This window comes from Juglans microcarpa x Juglans regia, chromosome 2S (assembly GCF_004785595.1).
Source record: "Juglans microcarpa x Juglans regia isolate MS1-56 chromosome 2S, Jm3101_v1.0, whole genome shotgun sequence".
In the NCBI taxonomy this organism is placed as follows: domain Eukaryota; kingdom Viridiplantae; phylum Streptophyta; class Magnoliopsida; order Fagales; family Juglandaceae; genus Juglans; species Juglans microcarpa x Juglans regia.
This window is the reverse complement of record NC_054597.1, coordinates 28761920-28783370: the sequence shown is the minus strand read 5'-3', so window position 1 is coordinate 28783370 and position 21451 is coordinate 28761920. Positions and strand designations below refer to the sequence as shown.

General features: G+C 35.6%; 2 protein-coding genes, 1 long non-coding RNA gene and 1 pseudogene across 3 annotated transcripts; 2 read left to right on the top strand and 2 right to left on the bottom strand.

The window, feature by feature from the left end:
* Positions 1-330: 330 nt before the first annotated feature.
* On the top strand, positions 331-3542 carry LOC121251474. Its single transcript, XR_005938025.1, has 2 exons — positions 331-641; positions 3396-3542. It is a non-coding gene; the product is annotated as an uncharacterized LOC121251474 (long non-coding RNA).
* Positions 3543-6003: 2461 nt separating this feature from the next.
* On the top strand, positions 6004-7458 carry LOC121253546 (anthocyanidin 3-O-glucosyltransferase 7-like). The gene has a single exon (XM_041153548.1). It carries the CDS (start codon positions 6004-6006, stop codon positions 7456-7458), a length of 1455 nt encoding a protein of 484 aa, XP_041009482.1.
* A 2934-nt stretch (positions 7459-10392) lies between these two features.
* On the bottom strand, positions 10393-12047 carry LOC121251381 (E3 ubiquitin-protein ligase ATL42-like). The gene has a single exon (XM_041150638.1). It carries the CDS (start codon positions 11912-11914, stop codon positions 10631-10633), a length of 1284 nt encoding a protein of 427 aa, XP_041006572.1. The 5' UTR covers positions 11915-12047; the 3' UTR covers positions 10393-10630.
* Positions 12048-13249: 1202 nt separating this feature from the next.
* Positions 13250-13912, bottom strand: LOC121253052 (annotated as a pseudogene).
* Between the last annotated feature and the right edge of the window lie 7539 nt (positions 13913-21451).

Below are 21451 nucleotides of genomic sequence, written 5' to 3'. Positions count from 1 at the left end.
AATAAGACTTTTTACAGGGATATTATTCCTAACAAACATAAAATCGCCGCAATTAAAGGATTTTTATGGCAATTTTTACATCGTTGCAATATTTTTACAGGAAATTTTGAAACTAATTTTTTGTAGCCATTTTTTCACTTTTTGCGACTAACATATTCGCTACAAATACTAAATTGGTCATTTACAGTAATTTTTCACTTTTTGTGAAGAAAACATTTACTGGCATGTTAAAAAACTTGTTACGACGGCTCATTAATCGCTGCAATTGTGAAATTGATCTGTTGCAGCAATTTTTTAACTTTTAAAATTGCCGAAAAGGGTCTAAGTTTTTTTACGGCAACATTAATCGCCGTAATAGGTCGTATTGAACTAGGCCCCGGTCTCCTTTATTTTTCCCTCTCGCCCGATATCTCCCTCTCTTTTCCCCTCTCACTCACGATGTCGGCATCTTTCCTCCGTACGTTTCCCTCGCTCTGTTTCTCTCTCTGCTACATCTTTCCTTTGTGCTCGGCGCCATGGAGCCTCTAAAGTCTTGGTGTGAGTACACAACGCCGACGGGCTGGAGTGGTTCTGCTCCGCGACCTCTACGCCTCGTCGGTCCTGCTCCGCCACCACAACCACCATGCTCTTCGTCCTCGTTGGTAGGTCATCTCTCCTCCACCGTCTCTCTCTCTCATCTCTCTATTTTGTGCTGCAAGAGTGCGGAATAAACAAGATTATTGTGTGCCTTTGTTGTCTGTGTTGGTGGCTTAGAGTTGTGAGGTGCTTTGTGATGGAGGTAATTAGAACTGGATTGCTACTTTAATGGATCTGGGTTATGAACATGAAGTTAGGATTTTGTTTCAATTTTTGTGTGGATGATGTTGGTGTAATGCTGGCAGCTCTAGGGTTTTGTTTGCTTATGGATTTTTTTTGACTTTGAGAAGATTTTACTTTGCAATTGTCGTATTCAGTTTTTCTTTAGTTTATCGTATTGGGTTTGGAAAATTTGCATATTGTCGTGGAATAGGGATTTATATCTTTTAATTAGATTTGGGCGTTGGGTATTAGATCAATAGCGATTTATATGTTTTAATTTAACAGCAGCTTGCATTAATTATCCCCAAAAGTTATGGGAAATCAGATCATATTTGCCCATATATCTATGCATGACACACACACACACACACACACACAATATCTAATCATTCTCATGTGTGTGTGTAAAGTTATGAATGCCTCATCATCAACATTATTTGTGTTTCTATTTTGCATAATTGTATAGATAAAGCTTATGATTATAAGCATTTAATACTATTTTTAAGAGATTCACACCAGAAGTACTATTAAATTATGTAAAATTCAGGTTGTGTATTTATCTCTTTAATTTGCACACTAAGCTTCTTAAAAATTTTAGTCTGATCAATTCAATTTAATTCAAGAAATGATAAAATCCTTGGCACAACATGTATTACTCATATTTTAGTACTAGATCTCTTCTTCTCTTATCTAGGGAATTAAGGCGGATTTCAAACTTATTTGCGGGAGAGAGTGATCATGCACTCACCCCCATTTTGGCATAATTTATAGCTTCATCCTCAAAAGCATTGATTATATATATATAGATTGGTACTTAAGTATTTTGGTACGTTTCCTGCCCTTCTTTCTAGGCCTATCTTAATCTCATGTTCTGTCTTTTTTATCCCTTCCTTTCCATCATCCCTGCAAATGTATATTTGTTATCGATTTATGGGGTAGCCGTGCTAGCTTGAACGTTGTATTTGGAATGATAACATGCTAATGTACATGAGGGCATCTTTGGCCAAAATGTGTCAAATGTAAATTAAAACTGATTACATATATATATATACATATTATGTATATATATATATATATATCTCCATCATAATTCTACTGCTTGCACAAGTATAATATTCTCTTCATACAAAGCCAACATCAACGGTGACATGCATGCATGCATATGGACCCCATTGAGTTCCACCTTAAGCTTTGTGACAAAGTTAGGCACTGTTGATCTGTAGGTGTACATTAATACTTTGCAAAATTATATTAAAGCGGATGATCCAGACCCATCACCTGGTTAGTTTACGAATCCCTTATATTCTAACTATCTAGATACGTCTATAATATATAAATCCCCACTTGAACGCCAATAATTTATAGTTAAACTTCATTTTTTGCGATGTAATGTGGACATTCATTAAAATTTTGATCAAATTGAGAGTGACCGGTTTTGCCAAGCCCAATATTGCAAAACTTCTACTTCCCGCTGCCTTGAATTCTTCCAAGGCAAGTAAATATGGGTTGATGTGGTGTAGTTTGTTTGATTGCACATCCTCCAAATTCAAATTCAATTTCTAAGAGTGTTCATAAGCATGAGCTTATATTAATGTGATGCAGGATTATTATCACATTATTTGGGTGTTTTATTATCATGTTTGATGCCATTTGGCTAAACTAGCTTATGTCATGGAATTGGGTGAGCCTATTTTGATTCCACTACTCATTTAGACTGGTTCAGATGTGTTTCCTAGTTTACCTACTGTGATTCTCATTAACATCTATATATAGTTGGGAATGTAGTTGTGGAGGTTTTGCTGTATATTAATGTCTACAGCTTTTCCTTAATGTAAGGAAGGAAAGAGCCCTAATGAAAAAAGCGTAGTAAGACGATCTTGATGTAAGGAAAGTTTGTGAATGGGCTCCTCTTTATCATACCATCCGTAAAAGGGAAGACTTTCTTCCATGCCCTTCGTGGCCTTGCTGCTCACTAATTCCTTACAATTTCCAAGATATCTTCTGGCGAATATGGTAGAGACTAGAAGAGAATTTTGGATAAATGTTATTATTAGTTCTGTATAGGTTATTCAAACTTTTCAGCTGGCCAACCTGTCCATGGATTTGGATTCTTTGGCTTCTGATGTTGGAAGTTTCAGATTATGAGGTCACCTTTCAGATTTTTTGCAAATTTAAGGTCCCTATTGTGAATTTATTATTTTCTCAAATAAGCGTGTAAGGGTTAGATGTTTGAGCTCCATGGTGATTGGCAGGACTCAACTTGACCATTAAGAATGTGGAGTCAGTTTCTTATTTTATCAGTCAAAAAAGGGGAAAAAAAATGAATATTAATGGCGAAAATGCCATGGTTTTAATTTTGAGAAAAGTACATATGCCTATGTCTTTAGTTTACACGTATAACCAATCAATATGAGTTTGTGGTTCTTTCTGTAGAAATTCTCAATGTCCATATAGCTTATATATTGCCTTGTACTTCTCATCTAGCTTTCTTTCCCATCAATATATTGTAGTCTGATTTGATCATACCTATCATTCCCCTCATTAAACTTATCATCATTTGTTTATGATGCTTGATACAGGGTCTCATCTCTCCTCAGGGTCTCATCTCTCCTGGATGGCAATCATTCCTATTGCTGTAAGTTCTCTTTTCTTCCTTGACTAGTTTGGCACTTTCATTGGGGTGCTGGAGATGACTTTTCAACACTTAACTGATCATCTCATATTGTCTTGGAAATTTACTTCTACTCCCTCTCTCTCTCTCTCTCTCTCTCCTGTTTCTGTTGTTTGGCATCCTGAATGCTTCCGGTGCCATGCTTTCAACCTACCGATATCTGATTATGAGGTAAAAAAAAAAAAAAAAAACCCAAGAAACTTTCATAGCACTCTACGTCTGGGAATAAACCATACTTCTGTTTTTGTGGAACCTTTTTTTTTTTTAATTTTGTGAAAAAAAGATATCTTAAGGATAATAATAGTGAAACGTTTCACTAGTAATTTTTTTTTTTTTTTTTTTTTTGTTACAGATTATTTGCGCAAAAGTTCAATTTGTCGTCCAAAAGACTTATTTGGGACAAAACACATTCGTTGGAAACATATTTTTAACTATTTGCTACTAACTTAATTGTCGGAAATAACGTACTATTTGCGATGATTTTTTTGATTCACTGATTTTTGCCAAAAAAAAAAAAAAAAAAAAAAAAAAAAAAAAAAAAAAAAAAACAATTCCAACGAACATGCAATGATTGAAAAATTGACGAGAATAGGTATTTCCGACAATTTTCCATAGTATTAGCGACAGAATGTGGCGTAGGAAAAAGTCATTTTTCTTGTGGTGTTAGATTGAAATCGGTAAAACTGAAAATACTAGTTTAGGGGTGTAGGTGTATATCGGTTTGGTTATAAAATATGTCCAAAACTAGATCGAATCAACCCGGTTGTACCCCAAGGACAAACTTGTTAATGTGGAATATCATCTAGGATATATTCTATCCAATTCAGAAACACATATGGTCATTAATATGATCAGAATTAAAAAAAAAAGCCAGAATCTATGTACGGAAAAAGGGCCCGATATGTAGCTTGAATATGATTAGAATCGAAAAAGTCTGCTTCATAGCATATTGTTGTAGGCATACAAAAAGTACGTTGAATGTGATATACTATCCTACAGACCGCATTAATTGTTGTGAACGTGTTTTGCATTCTTGCTAATGGTCTCCAACAACTTGCACTAAGAAAATAAAAAGGGGCCTCAGTGTGGTATGGGATATCTCCGTTGCCCAAATCAAGACGAAGTGCTATGTGTTATAGATATATATAATATTGGGTTCCACATTCCACACATGCTATGTGTTATGGACAATGTTTAGGGATCGAGAAATGTGCACCATGCATTGTATCGATATGTGCAAATGCATTTTTCTTGTTTTTCTTTTTTTTCTTTTTTTCAATCATTTTTTAAACACCTCTAAACATTTAAAAAAAAAAATTAACAAACTCACTAAAAATCACTTGTTTAACCTGCATTAGGTAAGGGTGATACTAGCCACCGATAGAATTCGAAACTGACAGTGTATTTTTTTTCTTTTTTCTTCTTAAAGTATTTTTTTATGTATTTTAAAATAATAATAAAAATAATAAAAATAAAATACAATATTAAAATATAAAAAAACACAAATCCTTAAAAAAAAAAAAAAAAAGTATCGTCAATTTGAGAGCGTCACTTGATTCCCCGAGCATTTTTCATATTTTATACAATAAGGTTTACATAATAGATGTATTTCTATTTGAATTATAAAAAAGTATTTAGATAAAAATGAACAATTTAAGGAAATTTCTAATTAAGGTAGGAGTTGCTCGTTTGAGGAGTAATATGATATGAGAATTTTGTGAATAGTAGTAAGGTAGTTTATGAATAGTAGTAAGATAATTTGAATTGAGTATTTTTTGAGTTTTGGGAAAGGAGAGAGAAAAATTAGAATAAAACATATTATAAAATTAAAATATTGTTAGAATATAGTTTTATAATATTATTTTTGTGTAGAGATTTGAAAAAGTTGAATTATTTTTTATTTTTTGTTTGAAAATTTGAAAAAGTTGTAATGATTAGTTGGAAAATATTTGTATTTAAATTTTGTTTGGGAAGGAGATGTAATAAGATGAGATGATAAGATGCAGATATGAGAATTTTGAGATGAGATCTATTTTGAAACAACTCCCAAGTTTAAAGCTACCATTTAGTACTCAATAATATTAGGAAAATGCTAGTTGAACCGATAAAAGTGATCGATTGAATTTTTAATTTTTAATTCTTTTATTTAATGATTAAGGAAGTAAATATTAGGGAATTGATATTTTTTAATTTTTTAAAAATATTTAAAACTGTATAAAAAATAATTAAAGAAAAAAAAAAAGCATTTGTATTATAGGTCCACTTCGTCGATCAAATTCCATAATATTAATTGCCAAGAGTGTTAGTTGGCGGGAGTGCTTACCTAACTATGGCTACCAGTCAGACTTAGGTTTAAAGCTACCATTCAGTATTAAATAATATTAATTGCCGACAGTAGCAAAGAGCTTGGAATGTATGATGCTATTAATATTTATATCTTATAGATCTCTCTCGGTTCTTGGATGCATGCCCTCATGCAATACCAAGTACACTAATATTATCTAGTTTTGGCAAGAAAAATCAAGCCGAGAAAAATGAGTCAAAGCTCAGGAAAAAATCAGCATGTTGCCGTTTTGGCATTTCCATTCGGCTGCCATCCCTGGCCTTTACTCAACCTAGCTTCCAAATTAGCATCGGCCGCCCCTGACGTGCGGTTCTCCTTCCTCAACACTGCCAAATCCAACCAAAAGCTCTCTGCCACCTCAGGAGCTCACCTCCCACACAACCTTAAATCCTACGATGTTGCGGATGGCGTGCCGGAGGGACATGTCCTCACCCCCGGGAATCCCCTCGAGGAACTGGAGCTGTTCCTTGAGGCTGCTCCTGAGAGCTTCCGGAAAGGCATGGATATGGCAGTGGCCGAGACTGGGCAGCAAAAGATCACCTGCATCTTGAACGATGCTTTCTTGGCCTTTGGCTGCGATATGGCTGCCGACATGCTTGTAAAGTGGGTCCCTTTATACGTTCCCGCACCCTACGATCTCTCTGCCCACATTTACAGTGCTCTCATCCAGGAGACTTATGCTAAAGCTTGCGGTGGCGGTGAAGCTCATGGTAATGGCGGTGAAGCTCATGGTAATGGCGGTGCAGTGGGAGAACTAAACCCTATTGACAAAACCCTAGATGCCATTCCAGGACTCTCCGTAATGCGCTTCGGGGACTTACCCCAAGAAATACTTCAAGGTAATCACTCAAATTCTTCATCAATTTTCGCACGCACACTGCGCAGAATTGGGGAAGTCCTGCCACGAGCAAATGCTGTTGTGATGAACTCTTTCCAAGAACTAAACTCAACCATACTCACCGATGATCTCAAGTCCAAGTTCCAAGACATTCTGTACGTGGGATTTCTCACATTAATAGTCCCAACTCCACCCCTACCACCATCGCATTCAGACGCCACAGGCTGCCTCCCATGGTTGGACGAGCAAAAGCCAACATCGGTAGCATATATAAGCTTTGGAACAGTAGCGGCGGTGCCACCCCACGAGTTTGCAGCTTTAGCAGAGGCGCTGGAAGCGAGTTGCGTTCCTTTTCTTTGGTCTCTTAGGGAAAACTTCAAAGCATTTCTGCCGAATGGGTTCCTCGAGAGGACAAGGAAACAAGGAAAAATAGTTCCCTGGGCACCCCAGGCTCATGTCTTGTCACATAAAGCAGTAGGCGTGTACATTACACACTGTGGATACAACTCTGTGTTTGAGAGCATTGTCGGAGAGGTTCCGATGATCTGCCGGCCGATCTTAGGCGACAATAAGATGAACGGACGGATGGTAGAGGACGTGTGGGAGATAGGGGTTAGGGTTGAGGGAGGGGTGTTTGCAAAGAAGGGAATGGTCAAAAGCTTGGAGCTCGTTCTGGGACATGATCAACATGGAAGGAGGATGAGGGAGAAGATCAGAGATCTTAAAGAACTTGTAGTGAAAGCTGCCGGACCTGATGGGATTGCTTCCAAAGATTTCAAAACTTTGCTTGAGTTAATCTCTCAATAAATTATCAGTACCTGCAGATAGAAAGATCACGATCTCCAAATAACTCGAAACTTATGTGAACGATTAATAACTTGTCTTTTTCATTTTATCTTATTTTCTTTTAATCCCTGTACGTACGTTTGGGGCATTCGTTTGATTGATTGTCTGTGGGGTTTTGCGATCTGCTTTTTCGAAGAGAATAATGCAGTGGTTAGTCATGTATAAAGTGTGCAGTGTGAGGAGAGATGAATTTAAAAACAGTTCTATTTTGTTTAGAAACAGTACTGTTTCTAAAAAAATTTCCATTAATTTTTTTAAAAATAGTACTGTTTCAACCAATTGCCATTACTTTAGAAACAGATGTCATGTATAAAAAAAATTCTTGAGATCATGCTTGGCTAAATTAGAAACAGTACTATTTTAAGTTTTAAAAATGTAATTTCTAAGTTTGGATATTATATAGGTTGAATTTAATTTATAATTTATAGCGCATGCATGAAGTCGATCTTGACAAATAGCAGCAGTACGTCTGCCATTATTTATTATATGTCCATCGATCAGACGTTATGTTGGGAGCGGTTGCGTACGTAGCGTGGTTTTGGGTGCAACGTAGCTATATTTTCTAAGATCCGGCCCACATAATTAATACGGAGTTGGACCAATTTTGAGACCGGAGATGCTTTAAGTCACGCGAAATGGTACGGATGACAAAAATTAATTTGGATAAGACATTTGAACGACCCATAAAGAATAATCACACAGTACTACTTCCGTGATTACAAATGATTACAGTAGGAGAGAAGAGATATTTTTAGATTTAAAAAATTAAATAAATATAAGATTTATATAAAAAAATTATTTTTTTAATAATAAATTCTATTTTTTTAAAAATAAAAATGATATTTGGGCATACTCACTTTAGAAAAAGTAATTAAGTATAGTATCCACATAAAAAATTAATTTTTTAATAATAAACTCACTCTTTATTTAAAAGAGTGCGTGACGCTTGCACAACTCATAATTGTATTTAATATTACTCATTTATACACTTTAAGATTATATAGTAATATTAAATACAATTACAGATTATGTAAATATCGTGTATTCTTTTTAAAAGAAAGTATAATTTATTATTAAAAAATTAATTTTTTTTATATAAATCTCATATATATATATATATATATATAATATAAATTAGGAGTTCACGCTCGCCAACCAACAAAAGAAATCACAAAAAGATTTATTAATATTTATTAATAATTACATTTACATTCTTAACAAAAACATATATAAACTACCAACAAAAACATCCTTTACCACCTGAACTAGACCAACGAGTCAACGACTGTTGTTGAGCTAGTTCTGCCCTCAATCCAATTAACTGCCAGTTTTAACATTATGGGAAAGATGGCCGGGCCTATCTAATTTTCAAGCCAAATTTATGAAATGTTTGGAGAGGCCAAGAATTCTCAAAATTACGAGAACTTCTCATAATTTTATCTCCAAACTTCACCAAACACGAAATATTTTTTAATTTTTAATTTTTAATTTTTAATTTTTAATTTTTAAAGTTTTTATTTAATCATTATCTAATCATTATATAAATGCAAAAATCAATTCAATTTTTATAAATTTCAAAACAAAACATAAAAATCAATACAATTCTCACAAACATAAAAATGAAAATTATATTAAAAAATATATCCAAACAGTTTTTAATTTTGTAAAATTTTTATTCAACCTTTTTTCTCTCAATTTTCAATACCAATAAAACATCTAAATGTCCAAAACTTAAATAATTTCACTACCATTTACAAAATTAGATACTCCATATCCAAACATGCATAATGTCCAAAACTCGAAAACTAGAGTTTTTTTTTTTTTTTTTAATCATATTATATAATAAGATGTCATGATTCTGCATTGGTTGTGGATGCATGGTACCTCTAGCCTTCGGCCCAATGGCACCGATCCGTTTCCATTTGTTAAAAACAAAGGTATGGGATGCATGGTAGCATATTTGACAAACTGAACAGGCCTAAGAAATGAATAGACATGGGCTTTATGTTATGGCCCGTTTATAATTAAGGCCCATTTTGCTTTTGACACTTTTTGGAACTGAATTTCCTTGGCCGTATTGGCATAAGAAATGGTCATTCTCTCAGCTTGTAGTCCACAGATTGCATCGGTTTTCAATAAATCAAGCCAAAAAAAAAAAAAAAAAAAAGAAAAAGAAAAGTGCATATTGCTTTTACATTTTATATATATATATATATATATATATATATATATATATATATATATATATAGTTTGGGGGCACGTACAATGCGTCAATTTTGTTAGCTTAGGATGTAATTACCTGGGTGAAACATATTTAACAAAAAAATCTCAAATTCATTGGATAGCTGGCTACGCAGTATTCAATTGCACTGCTTAAAAACTTTTAAATATATGATGTTATTGCTATAAAACAAAATACAAAACTTAGTTTATAGTTCACATATACTACCATTTTTTTTTATAATTCATATGTAGATCGTTTCCATAGTTCAACCTCTTCTCATAATTGCAACATATGAAAAGTTTAGATGTATAATTACCAGTATTCATGGAAGAATGTAAGTTTGAAATTTCTTTATTTTTCCTTATTTTTTACTCAGTTTTTTTTTTTTTTTTCAATTTGTTAAATGTGTTCCTAAAATTTTTAAATTAAAATATTTATACTCAATCCCTCCACACTTATTCTTCTCTTGATAATTCGAGAGTACAAAGAGTAATTTTTTTTTTTTTCCATCTTATTTCTCCAAGATGATTTAGAAAAATAACACAAAGCTCATGTTTTACATGTCACAGTGTGGTGGAGAAGTCAAAGAATTTATCCAATGTCTTGCTTCCATTCTATTGCAAGGCATGACAAAAATCTTCATCTCAAGAGGTTCACAATTTCAACTTTTAAGTGCTAAGGCCAGCCTTGACAAATAAAGTGGGGCCTTCATGTCTATAGTTTTTTTTTTTTTTTTTAATCTATTTTGAGGAAAACTAAATCTCATCAGAACATCAGAGATTCAGAACCATGAAACTGTATCCATCTTTATCAAAGTATGTATTACCTAAAATCTGCATGAAACTGTATCCAGGAATTCAAGTAAAAGTGGTGTAAATGGCATTCTTTGGAGATACCTATAATCTGAATTATACATCTAGTGCTTGTGGTGTTTTCTGATTCTGTTGGGACCTTCTTTCTCTATTGGCATACCATTGAACTGTTCTTCTGGCAATTGGCAACCAAAGCCGCCTGATTCTTTCCTCTTTCACCCCGTTTCCAACTATATAAGACTCCTCAATTCTGCTCTTGATCATACCCGAATCTCCATGTCTTGAAAGGGCAGTGATTTCTGACATTGATCTTCTCTCTCCTGGATTCATAAGCCTTGATGTCTGGCTAATATTTACTGCAAAATCTGATGCAGAAGCAAGGCCTGGAAGCAAAACTGGACCTGTATTGCTCAGTGTGCTAATCTTGCTTTCAAATGATCTCTTCATCTCCATCTCTTCTTTGATCGTCTTAACCTGCTCATTTTCTACACCTCTGGCCGTGGAGAACTGCTCGTTGTTTGAATCCAGAGTGAGAGAAGAGAATCTGTTGCTTGACATGGCGGTTATCATCTCTGAGTTCAAGAAAATTAGGTCTGAAGAACTCACACTGCTCCACCGATTCTTGAAAACAAAGTCAGATACAATGATCTTGTGGTTGTGCTTATGCAAGACTTTATGGTGATCCTCATCTCCCCCACCATCTTCTTCCTGGATCAACGATTTCTCTTCCTTATTAGTATTACTGCCCTTTTCAGCTTTTCGAAAGCTACTTCCAATACTGAATCTTGAAGACCCTCGATTCTCGTCTTCTCTCTGGACAAAGAGCTCTATGTTGGAGTCAACTCTCCGCTCTGATTGCTCCATCAATCTCATACTGTTTGTGTATGTAAAAATTGATGGGTCTTCAGCGCTTACCCTGTGCCTGCAAAGAGGACAGCTCGAGTGCTTTACAAGCCAATTGTCGATGCATTCAATGTGAAAGGCATGCTTGCACTTGGGCAGTAGCCGGAGGATTTCGGCATCTTCAAATTTGGATAGACAGACTGAACATTCAAGTCCATCCTTTGTACCCTTGAGCGAAGAGAATCTAAAGAAAGGAAGCGACTCAATAACAGTTTTATCGATCCCGGAAAATCGAGAACTTGATCTGAGAAATCCAAAGTTCTGTGTATTGCCATGAACAAATCCTCTCCGATGATAGAATTTGGCATAGAGCAGAAGGAGGACTGTCACGGAGAACATGATTAAGAGGATTCCTAAGACAACACCAAGACTTGGTTGAAATTTTCGTGGACCATCCCCTTGGTTTGGGGAAGATTGTGCTTTGACAAGGAAGAACATGAAATTGAGTTGCAAAATGAGCAAACTTAATCGATTCATGGGATCTAGTGAAATATCAGAACTTTCCCAGAATTCTTAAACTTCTGCAGCAAGCATCTTCTGGAAAATGTTCCAAGTTTTTTGTGGAGATAACTTCCAAGTTCATAAAGGGTTAGTTTGACATGGACCTTTCAAATATGAGTGGGGCTACTCTGCCGCCCCACTCTTACGGCTGGGCGTACCGCCTAGTGTTAATTTTTTTTTATATTTTTTTAATACATTTAAATATTTTTAAAAAATAAAAAAAATATATCAATACATTTAAAATCACTTCTTTAATTACTAAGAAAAAAAATATATTTTTTTACCAAACAGTCAAATGAAGCAGTACAAATAGAAAGGCAAAGTAGTGTTTCTCTTCAAATATACTTACCCCAAGGGTTATCTTTCTGGTTTGTCAATTTCCCAGTTTTGTTTCTAGTTAGACTGTTTATATGTATCCTAATTAAATTTTATAATTTTAATTAATTATATAATGCTTGAGATATAATAGTGTGGAGAAGATTATAGTAGTTGGCAAAGTTTGGCCTCTGACTTTGTCTGCCTTCTCATAGGGGTAATAATACTAATAATAAATAAAACCTGCATCTGACATCACTGGATCTACAGCAAACGTAAATGGAATCATTTGACATCATTCAAGCTGCAAAATTTATATTAATGTAATAATTTGAACTATTCAACATAGGGGAAACTTGGTTCAAAATTGACCCTTATGTGATCCATGGGACAATCTGTTGAGTTAATTTTCTTTTTTTGAGTGGTGTTGAGATGACATGTTTGAGAACATGCCAATGGGTGAAACATGATTAGTGCATTTGATGGTCTTAACTTGTGATTTCATATTGTTTGTTCTTAAGTATATAATTATTTGGTCCAAATAAACTAGTGTGTGTAGAGGTAAGTGCCAATGGCCTTTGTGATTTTGATGGCACTTACCCCTTTCTAACGAAGGTTGCGTGAGGAGGAATCCCTACACCTAACCTTTGTTTAAAAAAATATAGAGGGGTTAATTGGCAAGTGCTTGACATTAAAATATGGCCAAAAGGTCAACGGGTTAATCAACTTACCCATTTGATTTAGCTAGTTTGTTTAAGCGGGTAAGGTAATAATTCAAAATAGAGACAAAAACTCTACATGCAGTCATTTTGGTGGACGAATTCGTGGATGAATCCAGTTGGCATGCTAGCGATAAAATGAAACGGTGTGTTCTAATATGGGCTGGGGAGAAAAGAACGCCAAATGAAATGGTGTGTGGAAGACGCCTGAGTGATGCGGTGCGTTTTGATCTCCTTCTCCAATATGATCCAACTTCTGCACAAAAAACATCAACCGGCACCACCTATGTCTAAGAGCTAGTAAACTTGGTGACCACCTTGGTCCCCTCAGAAACAGCGTGCTGGGCGAGTTCACTGGGTTGCACGAGGCGCACCCGGTCTGGATCTCCCGAGAGGTGATGGTGGGCTTCTTGTTGTACCTCGCAAGTTGGGAAGCCTCCTGAGTGAGCTTCTCAAAGATGTCTTTAATGAAGCTGTTCGTGATCCCCATGGCCTTGCTGGAGATCCCGATATCGAGGTGGACTTGTTTAAGCTTTGAAGATGTCCCATTTGCATTCAAAACTCATCTCATACCATTATTACAATTTTTTCAAATTTCCACACAAAATATAATAAACAATTCAACTTTTTCAAATTCCAAAATAACTTTATCAAATTTCAACACAAAATATAATAAATAATTCAATTTTTATTCTACTATTCACAAACCATCTCAACTCATCTCAATTCATCTCTGAATCCAAACCACTCAGATCTTGTAGGTCTCGACACTCATCTTGGTCCGCTTCTTCTTCTTGTTCGAGGCGCCAGCTCCACCTTCCTTTAGGAACTTCTTTTCGGCCCTGGGCTTCTTCTCAACTGGAGCCTTCTCTGCAACTGTCGATTTCTTCTCCTCAACGGGCTTCTTCTCAGCAGGTTTCTTCTAGGTTTTGGGAGCCATAAGGAATTAATGGGAAATGAGATGATAAACGTAGAAGAATAGAAAGCAAGTGTGTAACAAAAAATTACAAGATTTAGGTTGGTATCTAAATCTTGCAAATTACATGTTACATATCTTACATATCATTGAGCATCTCAATCTTTATAAAAAATAAGAAAACGACACCATGAGAATCTAATGTTTTGGCAGAATACCAAGAACACGGAGCTACTAGTTCTTTTAGTTCTTTAGGTGAAAATAAAAGAGAGTAGATAGTGACATTGTCTGCCTCGTCTTCTTCCTAAGAGTGTAGCAGACCTTCAAATCTAACGATTTGGGAGTGCATACTGAAGGGAATGTAGTTTTTCTTGATGCTCCTAGACAATAAAAGTTACAATACCAATCTAATTGGATGAAGGAACCTCAGAAACAACGATTGGATCTCGTTTTGCACACTAAAGAGGGAGGATATGGAAGAACGATTGGGTCTCACAGGAGCTGGTTTTCTTCTTCGTGTTTTTCTGTTTTCTTCTTCTTCTTCTTTTAATAAGTGATGACGTGGTGTTCTGACACGTCAGATTCGTGCGCCTGGTCATGTGCAAACTCGCATGGGTATAGAAGAATTGGAATAAAAATTATCCCCAATCACTTAATCGAATTAGATAATTCATCACGTATAAAGAAGGAGAGACAAATCGTGGGAACTTTATGACATTTATTGTTGCTTGCATAGGATTTTCTAGTGGTGGCGAACCCATATAGAGGCATTGAATCGTCCACTTTGGTTAGCTATCAGTGAGCATCTCAAGTACATAAGCTAAGCATTGATGAAACTCGGCTGAAAAGTTGCAAACCTATAAGTTTGAATTTATTCAACGTAATGACCAGATCAAGTAGAGTACTATATCCATACAAACCATAAGAGTATGGACAATAAATAAATAAATACATGTATGAAAAATAAATATATAATTAAGGTCCACGTGCATCTCCAATGGCCCCAACCGATTATGAGGTGTTGGTGTTTTAAGTTTGGACGTTGAGAATTTTTAAGATTTTTAGAATTTTCATAATTTCATTCTAAAAAATCATTCAAATACAAATTATTTTTTAATTTTTTCATCTAATCATTACTTAATTATTATTCAAACACAAAATTACTACAACTTTTAGAAATTTCAAAACAAAAATTATATTCAAACAATTTTTTAATTTTATAATATTTTTATTCAGCTTTTTCTTTCTTATTTTTTAAAACCCAATAAAAATATTTTCACTCAAAATATTTAATTCACTACAATTTTTCAAACACAAAATAAATAAATAAATAACCTTTTGTACTAACCTAGCTTCTGCCACCACTGCCCCACTGTTAATAACACTTAAAATTAATCTGGTTAAAAAGGGGTAAAAATCTAATTATCATTATAAGACACTGTACTCATTTCCTGTATTTTTTTTTACGAGAGAGAGAGAGAATTCCGGCATAAAGGAAAATTGCAGCTGAGCTGAAGATAAGGGACAAAGTTTGCATGCATTACCGATAGGCATGAGTTATGTCCTCTGCAGAGCCGTAGAAATTTGTCAAAAACTAAAGTTAAAGTTAACCGTTAATTACATGAAAAAGCCTACTCTGCAGTCCCAAATGTACCGGTTTGACCGTTCGGTATTTTTTTTTTTAATGTTTGTGTCTAAAATTTTAGATTCCTTCTATAATTTAATGTTTGTGTCTTAATTTTTTAAAATTTTTTAATAAGTGACGTGTCACTATATTTATTGTGATTAATAATTTTTTTTTAATAAATGGCCGATGTGATTAATCTAATTAAGCTGCATGATGTTAACGGGTTTTCCTCCGACCAGTTTGAAGAAAAAGTTGTCCAGCTTATATATTGACGTAGGCAGAAACAAATTCATCCTTATCAACTTATCTCCAAAAAAAAAAAAAATCAACCTTATCGGCTGGCGTTTCCGTGCCTATTGTAGTCGTACAAACTGGTAAACGTTTGCGGTCCATAGTATTTGCAATTGCAGCAAGCAATAAGCTTAATTAATTATTTTGGTCAAAAGCATATCATTTTCCACATACAAAATAAAGAAAAGAGACCATTTTCAGAGCTGTGTATAGCTTCTTGTGATGGATATTGTTTCCGTCATTACTCTAGTCGTGCATGATAGCTAAAGAAAACAAACCGATCATCATGTCCACTGAACTTGGAATATCCGGAAACATCCAGTTTTAAGCGGTGAACATGCATTTCACGTGTAAGCTACATCAACATCCTTTCCTAAGAGGCTTTAGATGTCGAAGTCAATGACTGAGACTTCTCTGTTTGATTAAAAGCCCCTCTTAAATGTAAGTAAAGATTATCACATAAGAGCAAGGAAAAGCTAATAGAAAGCAGAGCTTGATGAGCACCTTACGTAGTAGAAGAGTTTGAAACTCAACTTTCCCAATAATTCTCTTGAGGCCCCACCCTCAAGGTCTGGCGGGGTCCGGTAATTGCCAGGTGAGTAGTCGAGGCAAAAAGCCTTGGATATATACCCTTATGAAAAATAATAGCATTTCTCAATTGTCATCGAGTACTCCTGCTAATTTGAAGACCAGTACTAGATATCAGAAAAGCAAATGAGGAAAACCAAAACAGAAAGCGAAAATGAATGAATTGCTCTGAATGAATTTACACGGGTTTATTTATACAATGAGAAAAACTATCTAACTGGCTACGAGAGTACCAGAATCAGTTACAAGTAATTTAATTATATATATTCTAACACTCCCCCTCAAGATGGAGTGTGGATGTCTAACACACCCATCTTGGAAAGAAGTGAATGAAACTAAGTGCAAGGGAAAGCTAGCTTTAGTCAATAGATCAGCCAATTGATTGGTAGATGAATCATGCAGTGTTTTAATCATCCTAGACAAGATTTTGTCCAGAACTAGATGGCAATCTATTTCTATATGCTTCGTCCCCTTGTGGAATACAGGATTGGCTGAAATGTGGAGTGCATCTTGACTGCCACAAAAGAGTAACGCTAGCTGATGCATGTGTTCAATGACAAAGTTCTTAAGAAGTGAAATAAGCCATATATGTAATCTCACATGAAGTGGAAGCTAAAGCTCTATACTCTACTTTAGCTGATGAATGAGATATGGTAGTTTGCTTCTTTGACTTTCAAGATATGAGAGAGTCCCAAGAAAAACAAAAAAGCTTGTAATTGATATTTGAGTGCACACACACGCAACCTAGTCATAATCACTAAAGGCTTTCAAATGGAAACTGAAAGAAGTCGACATAAAAATGCCTTGCCCTAGTGTCGACTTCAAGTATCTCATAACATGTTGTGCAGCTGTCATGTGAGAATGCATAGGTTTATCTATGAATTGACTTAAGACTTGTACTGAATAGGATAAGTCAGGTCTAGTGATGGTGAGGTAAAGGAGGCTTAAAATCTATTACAACTTCCAATCTAAATCTGACTACTCACTCTTTACTAAGCATTCTGGAGATTTTTCTTAGTTGTTTGGTTCTATATTGATGACATAATTGTTGCTAGCAATAATGAAATTTGCAAATAATTAGATTGTTTGGAGTACCACTGACATGAGACTTGTTTTAAGCCATAGAGAGACTTGAGCAATCTACATACACGCGGCTCCCCCTTGCTAGCAAAACCAGAAGGTAGGGACATATATACCTCCTCTTGTAGATCGCCATGCAAGAATCCATTATTGGCATCAAGTTGATAAAGATGCCAATTATAGAATGATTCGTATCATTCTATAATTCCATTAGAATTATACTTCATTTTATACACCCGTTTGCATCCAATTGGTGTCTTACCAATAGAAAAATCAGTGAGTGACCATGTTTTATTAGACTCAAGAGCTACAATTTCAACTTCCATGGCTTCTCCCCAATGTGAAAATTTGATAGTTTCATGATAGTATTTGGGTTCGAAAGTAGAAGAAACCGCCAAAGAAAATTTCTATGAGGGATAGACAATCTATCATATGAAAGGAAATGATGGAGACAGTGAGGATTACCTGTGTCATCTGAAACATCACTTGTAGAAGATGATGGACATGTAGCAAAAGAATTAATTGGTAGTGATAAGACTACAAGTAAGAAGGGTTATGTCTAATTCTAGTGGATCCGCGTGGGGCAATGGAATAGTTATCATCAAAATTATTCAAAGAAGAATTATCCAAAAAAATGGGATTAGAATTATTTGTATTATGTTGGATAGAAACATGATACAAATGGGCTTAAGAAGGACCAAAAAAGGATCATCATTAGAAGAAATAGACCTAGAAGCAACATATTTGTAAGGGAATATATTTTCATGGAAAATGACCTCACGAGAGACAAAAATAATTTTAGGGTCAAGATCATATAGCTTATATCCCTTAACAGCAAATGAGTACCCAAGAAAGATGCATCGATGAGCTCTAGATAAAAACTTAGAATGATTATGAAAAATAGTGAGTGGATGCATATCAGAGGGATACAAACACTAGTAAATGAGAGTAAGAATGAGGAGTGGAAAACAACATCTCATTTGGTGTTTTGTAAGAGAGTAATGGAGTTGGAGTTCTATTTATCATGTATGGAGTAGTGAGTATACAATCTCCCCAAAAGGGTAATGGAAGATGGGCTTGGAGGCCTTTCTATGTAGAAACAGGCTGGGACTCTTTCGGCGGTCTTACTCAGGTAAGACAATTGCAGATCCATAACCTTCTTACAATACATTGGGACCCCCGCCACCGCCAAGACCGTCAGTCCTCCCTCCAGCGACCGAGATTTTCTCAGGAAACCTTTCTTTTGATTTTGTCGGTGCAAATCTGGTATAGTTTAAGCTTAATAAGCATAAAATCTACATCATATCTGCATTTTATTCCCATATAATATTTTTTCTTCTTGAGATGACGATGCGAGATGATCTTGTGAGACGATCTTGTGATTTGGGATCAGAGGATGACTACACACGATGTGGAATTGCCTTAGATGGAATGTGAAAGGTGGTTGAAGGTGGAATAAAAACACTTTTGTTTTTACGAAAGAGGGAGGAAATAGCTTTCACATCTTTGAACGTAGCAAATGGATGGCTAAGTTCATGTGTCGATATAGTTTATCGGCTTCATGGGTTGCTAAAGGGATAGAGGACTGCTTAGAACTCCTCTGTCATGAAGGATTTTTCAGGGAGCTAAGGATGGGCAATGGAGTTCTCATCATTCAACACCATATTAACGCAAGGGGCAGTTTTCTGCAACTCTCAAAATTTCGGAATGCAAGGAGGAAATGTTTGTTGGTAATCCCTAAAGGCACAAATGGCATCAGATGGAAATGTCTTGTGCATTCCATTCGAAACATCCTTGGGCCCAAAGCCCCTGCTCTGGAAGATGCAAGTAGATGGGAGTTCATTGATGTGAAGACAGTGGGAAGGCCTTTCTCGGTCAAATGTGCCTTTTATGCCTTGGTGTTGAGGTAACCAGTGTATATTCCGGTCAAGAGTAACTCTGTGGTGGAATGAAAGGGTAACGCACTTGTAGGAGACAATTGTTTTCAGGTGACATTAGGAGAAATGGAGGGTAAGCACACTCCTCATGTGTTGCATGGTGGAATGGGTGCCTCTATTGAGTGTTTGAGGATGGGAGAAATGGAAGGGGTCTAATGGGCTGTCAGAGCTCAATTGACGAGAGTTATGGAGAATGTGAGAGATCTGATGATTAAAGTGGATAAGGGGCTGGACCTTGTCATGGGTTTGGGAATTGGGCCAAAAACAGAAAAGGGGGATGGGGGGTTAATCCTACGGGTTTGAAGGCCTCGTGTTCGCTGGCTTAGGGCACCTCAACGCCGTCACAGATAGGGTCGTTGGACGCCGACATCACTGTTCACACCGGTGTCACCCAGATCTAACTGCCTTCAGTCACTAGTTGCAAATGGGGTTGTCACTTTTTTCCAGGGTTCACTTTCAGTTGAAAATGGGGGGTCTTTCAGGGTTTTAAGTACTTTGGAAGAAGTGGATGAGTCTCTTTCAGAAGATGAAAATGGTCTAACATAATGTAGTGCTTCCCCACTTGTTTTAGGAGGTGAGATGAGCCTAGCCCTATCTGTTCTATACCTCTTGAGGGAGTAGTAGGGTCTGACGAAGTAGCATAGAAAGGGTAGTCGTGGGGTGGCGCACCTACAAGTAATAATCTCGTCAATGGAACGGCGACACCTACGCTGGAGGTGAAGGAACATCCAATGGTGATAGCAACAATATAGTTGCTAAGGAGGTTCGAGATTTGAATGCAAGAGATGGTGGGGAGGAAATTATGAGTTTGTCGTTGGTGTCTTGTGAGGAGGAATGTTTAGGGTCGAGAGTGCAGTTGAGAGCTGACTAGGAAAAATGTTGTTCCCTTGTTATCTCTTCCTCCGATAAACAATATAGAGAGTTCATCATCGGATTGGGTTTTGCATAAAGTTAACGAGATTCAACAGTGTATGGGGATTTCATATGAAGAATGTGACAACCAATTTACAGCACTACTCATTGCGATTGAGGTGGGCCACTCACTTGAAACCAAATCAAGATTAAGGAAAATCAGAGAGTTAAAGTGTATTTCTTGAGCAATCAACAATGATGCTAAGAGAGGTAGTTCAAGTCGAGGGAAGACTAAAGGGAGGGCATTATGAAGCTCTCCTTGTAGAGCAAATTTCAGGTGAAGTATTAGTCTTACGGGAAATAAGGGATTGGGGTTGGGAGGTTTGTTCTGTTCCCATTCAGGCTTGGTGTATTTTAGATAGATTTTAAATTTTCACGGGCTTATTGGTCATTAGGGGCTCTCTAGTATGAGCAAAATGTTTCTTGTATACATTCAATGTACTTGGTTACTCCTATTGATATTAGTATGGGCCAAATGTTTTTTTTTTCTACTTGATTGTTTGGATAGGGGTCTATGTGTGAGTATTTTTTATTTATTATTATTTTTTTTTTGGGTTGTTATGGGTGCATGTATAAGGTTTGAACTTATAAAAAAAAGATGGGCTTGGAGGCATAAGGCTTAAGCCACATTTAAGAGATATTGATATTTTCTTTCAACAATGTCATTTTGTTGTGGTGTGGTTTTCTATTACGTTTGTTTGGAAACAAATTTAAAATGTATTTTCTGAGGTAGAAATGAAGATATATTTAAATTTTTAAAAATTATGACCATATTTTTTAAAGTTTAAAAGTTGTAATTATCTGTAAGTTATACAGATATTTTCTTTTATTGATAGTATTTTTAAAATTCGAATTATATTTTGCATTATCCGGAAAAGCACATTTGAAGAAAATCATTAAAATGATATTTTTCTTCAAACATACTTTGTAACTTATTTGAGATCAAAAGTATTTTAATATGTAACATTCAAACAACTTAATTTTTTTTTATTAAAGAGCTTTTAAAGTTATTTAAATGACTTGCAATCCCAAACAGGCCCTTAATTACATGCATTTGGAATTCAACTATCAATTTTACAAAAGTCAAAATTTGAGGCCTAAATTAAAATAAAAAAAAAAAAGACAAGG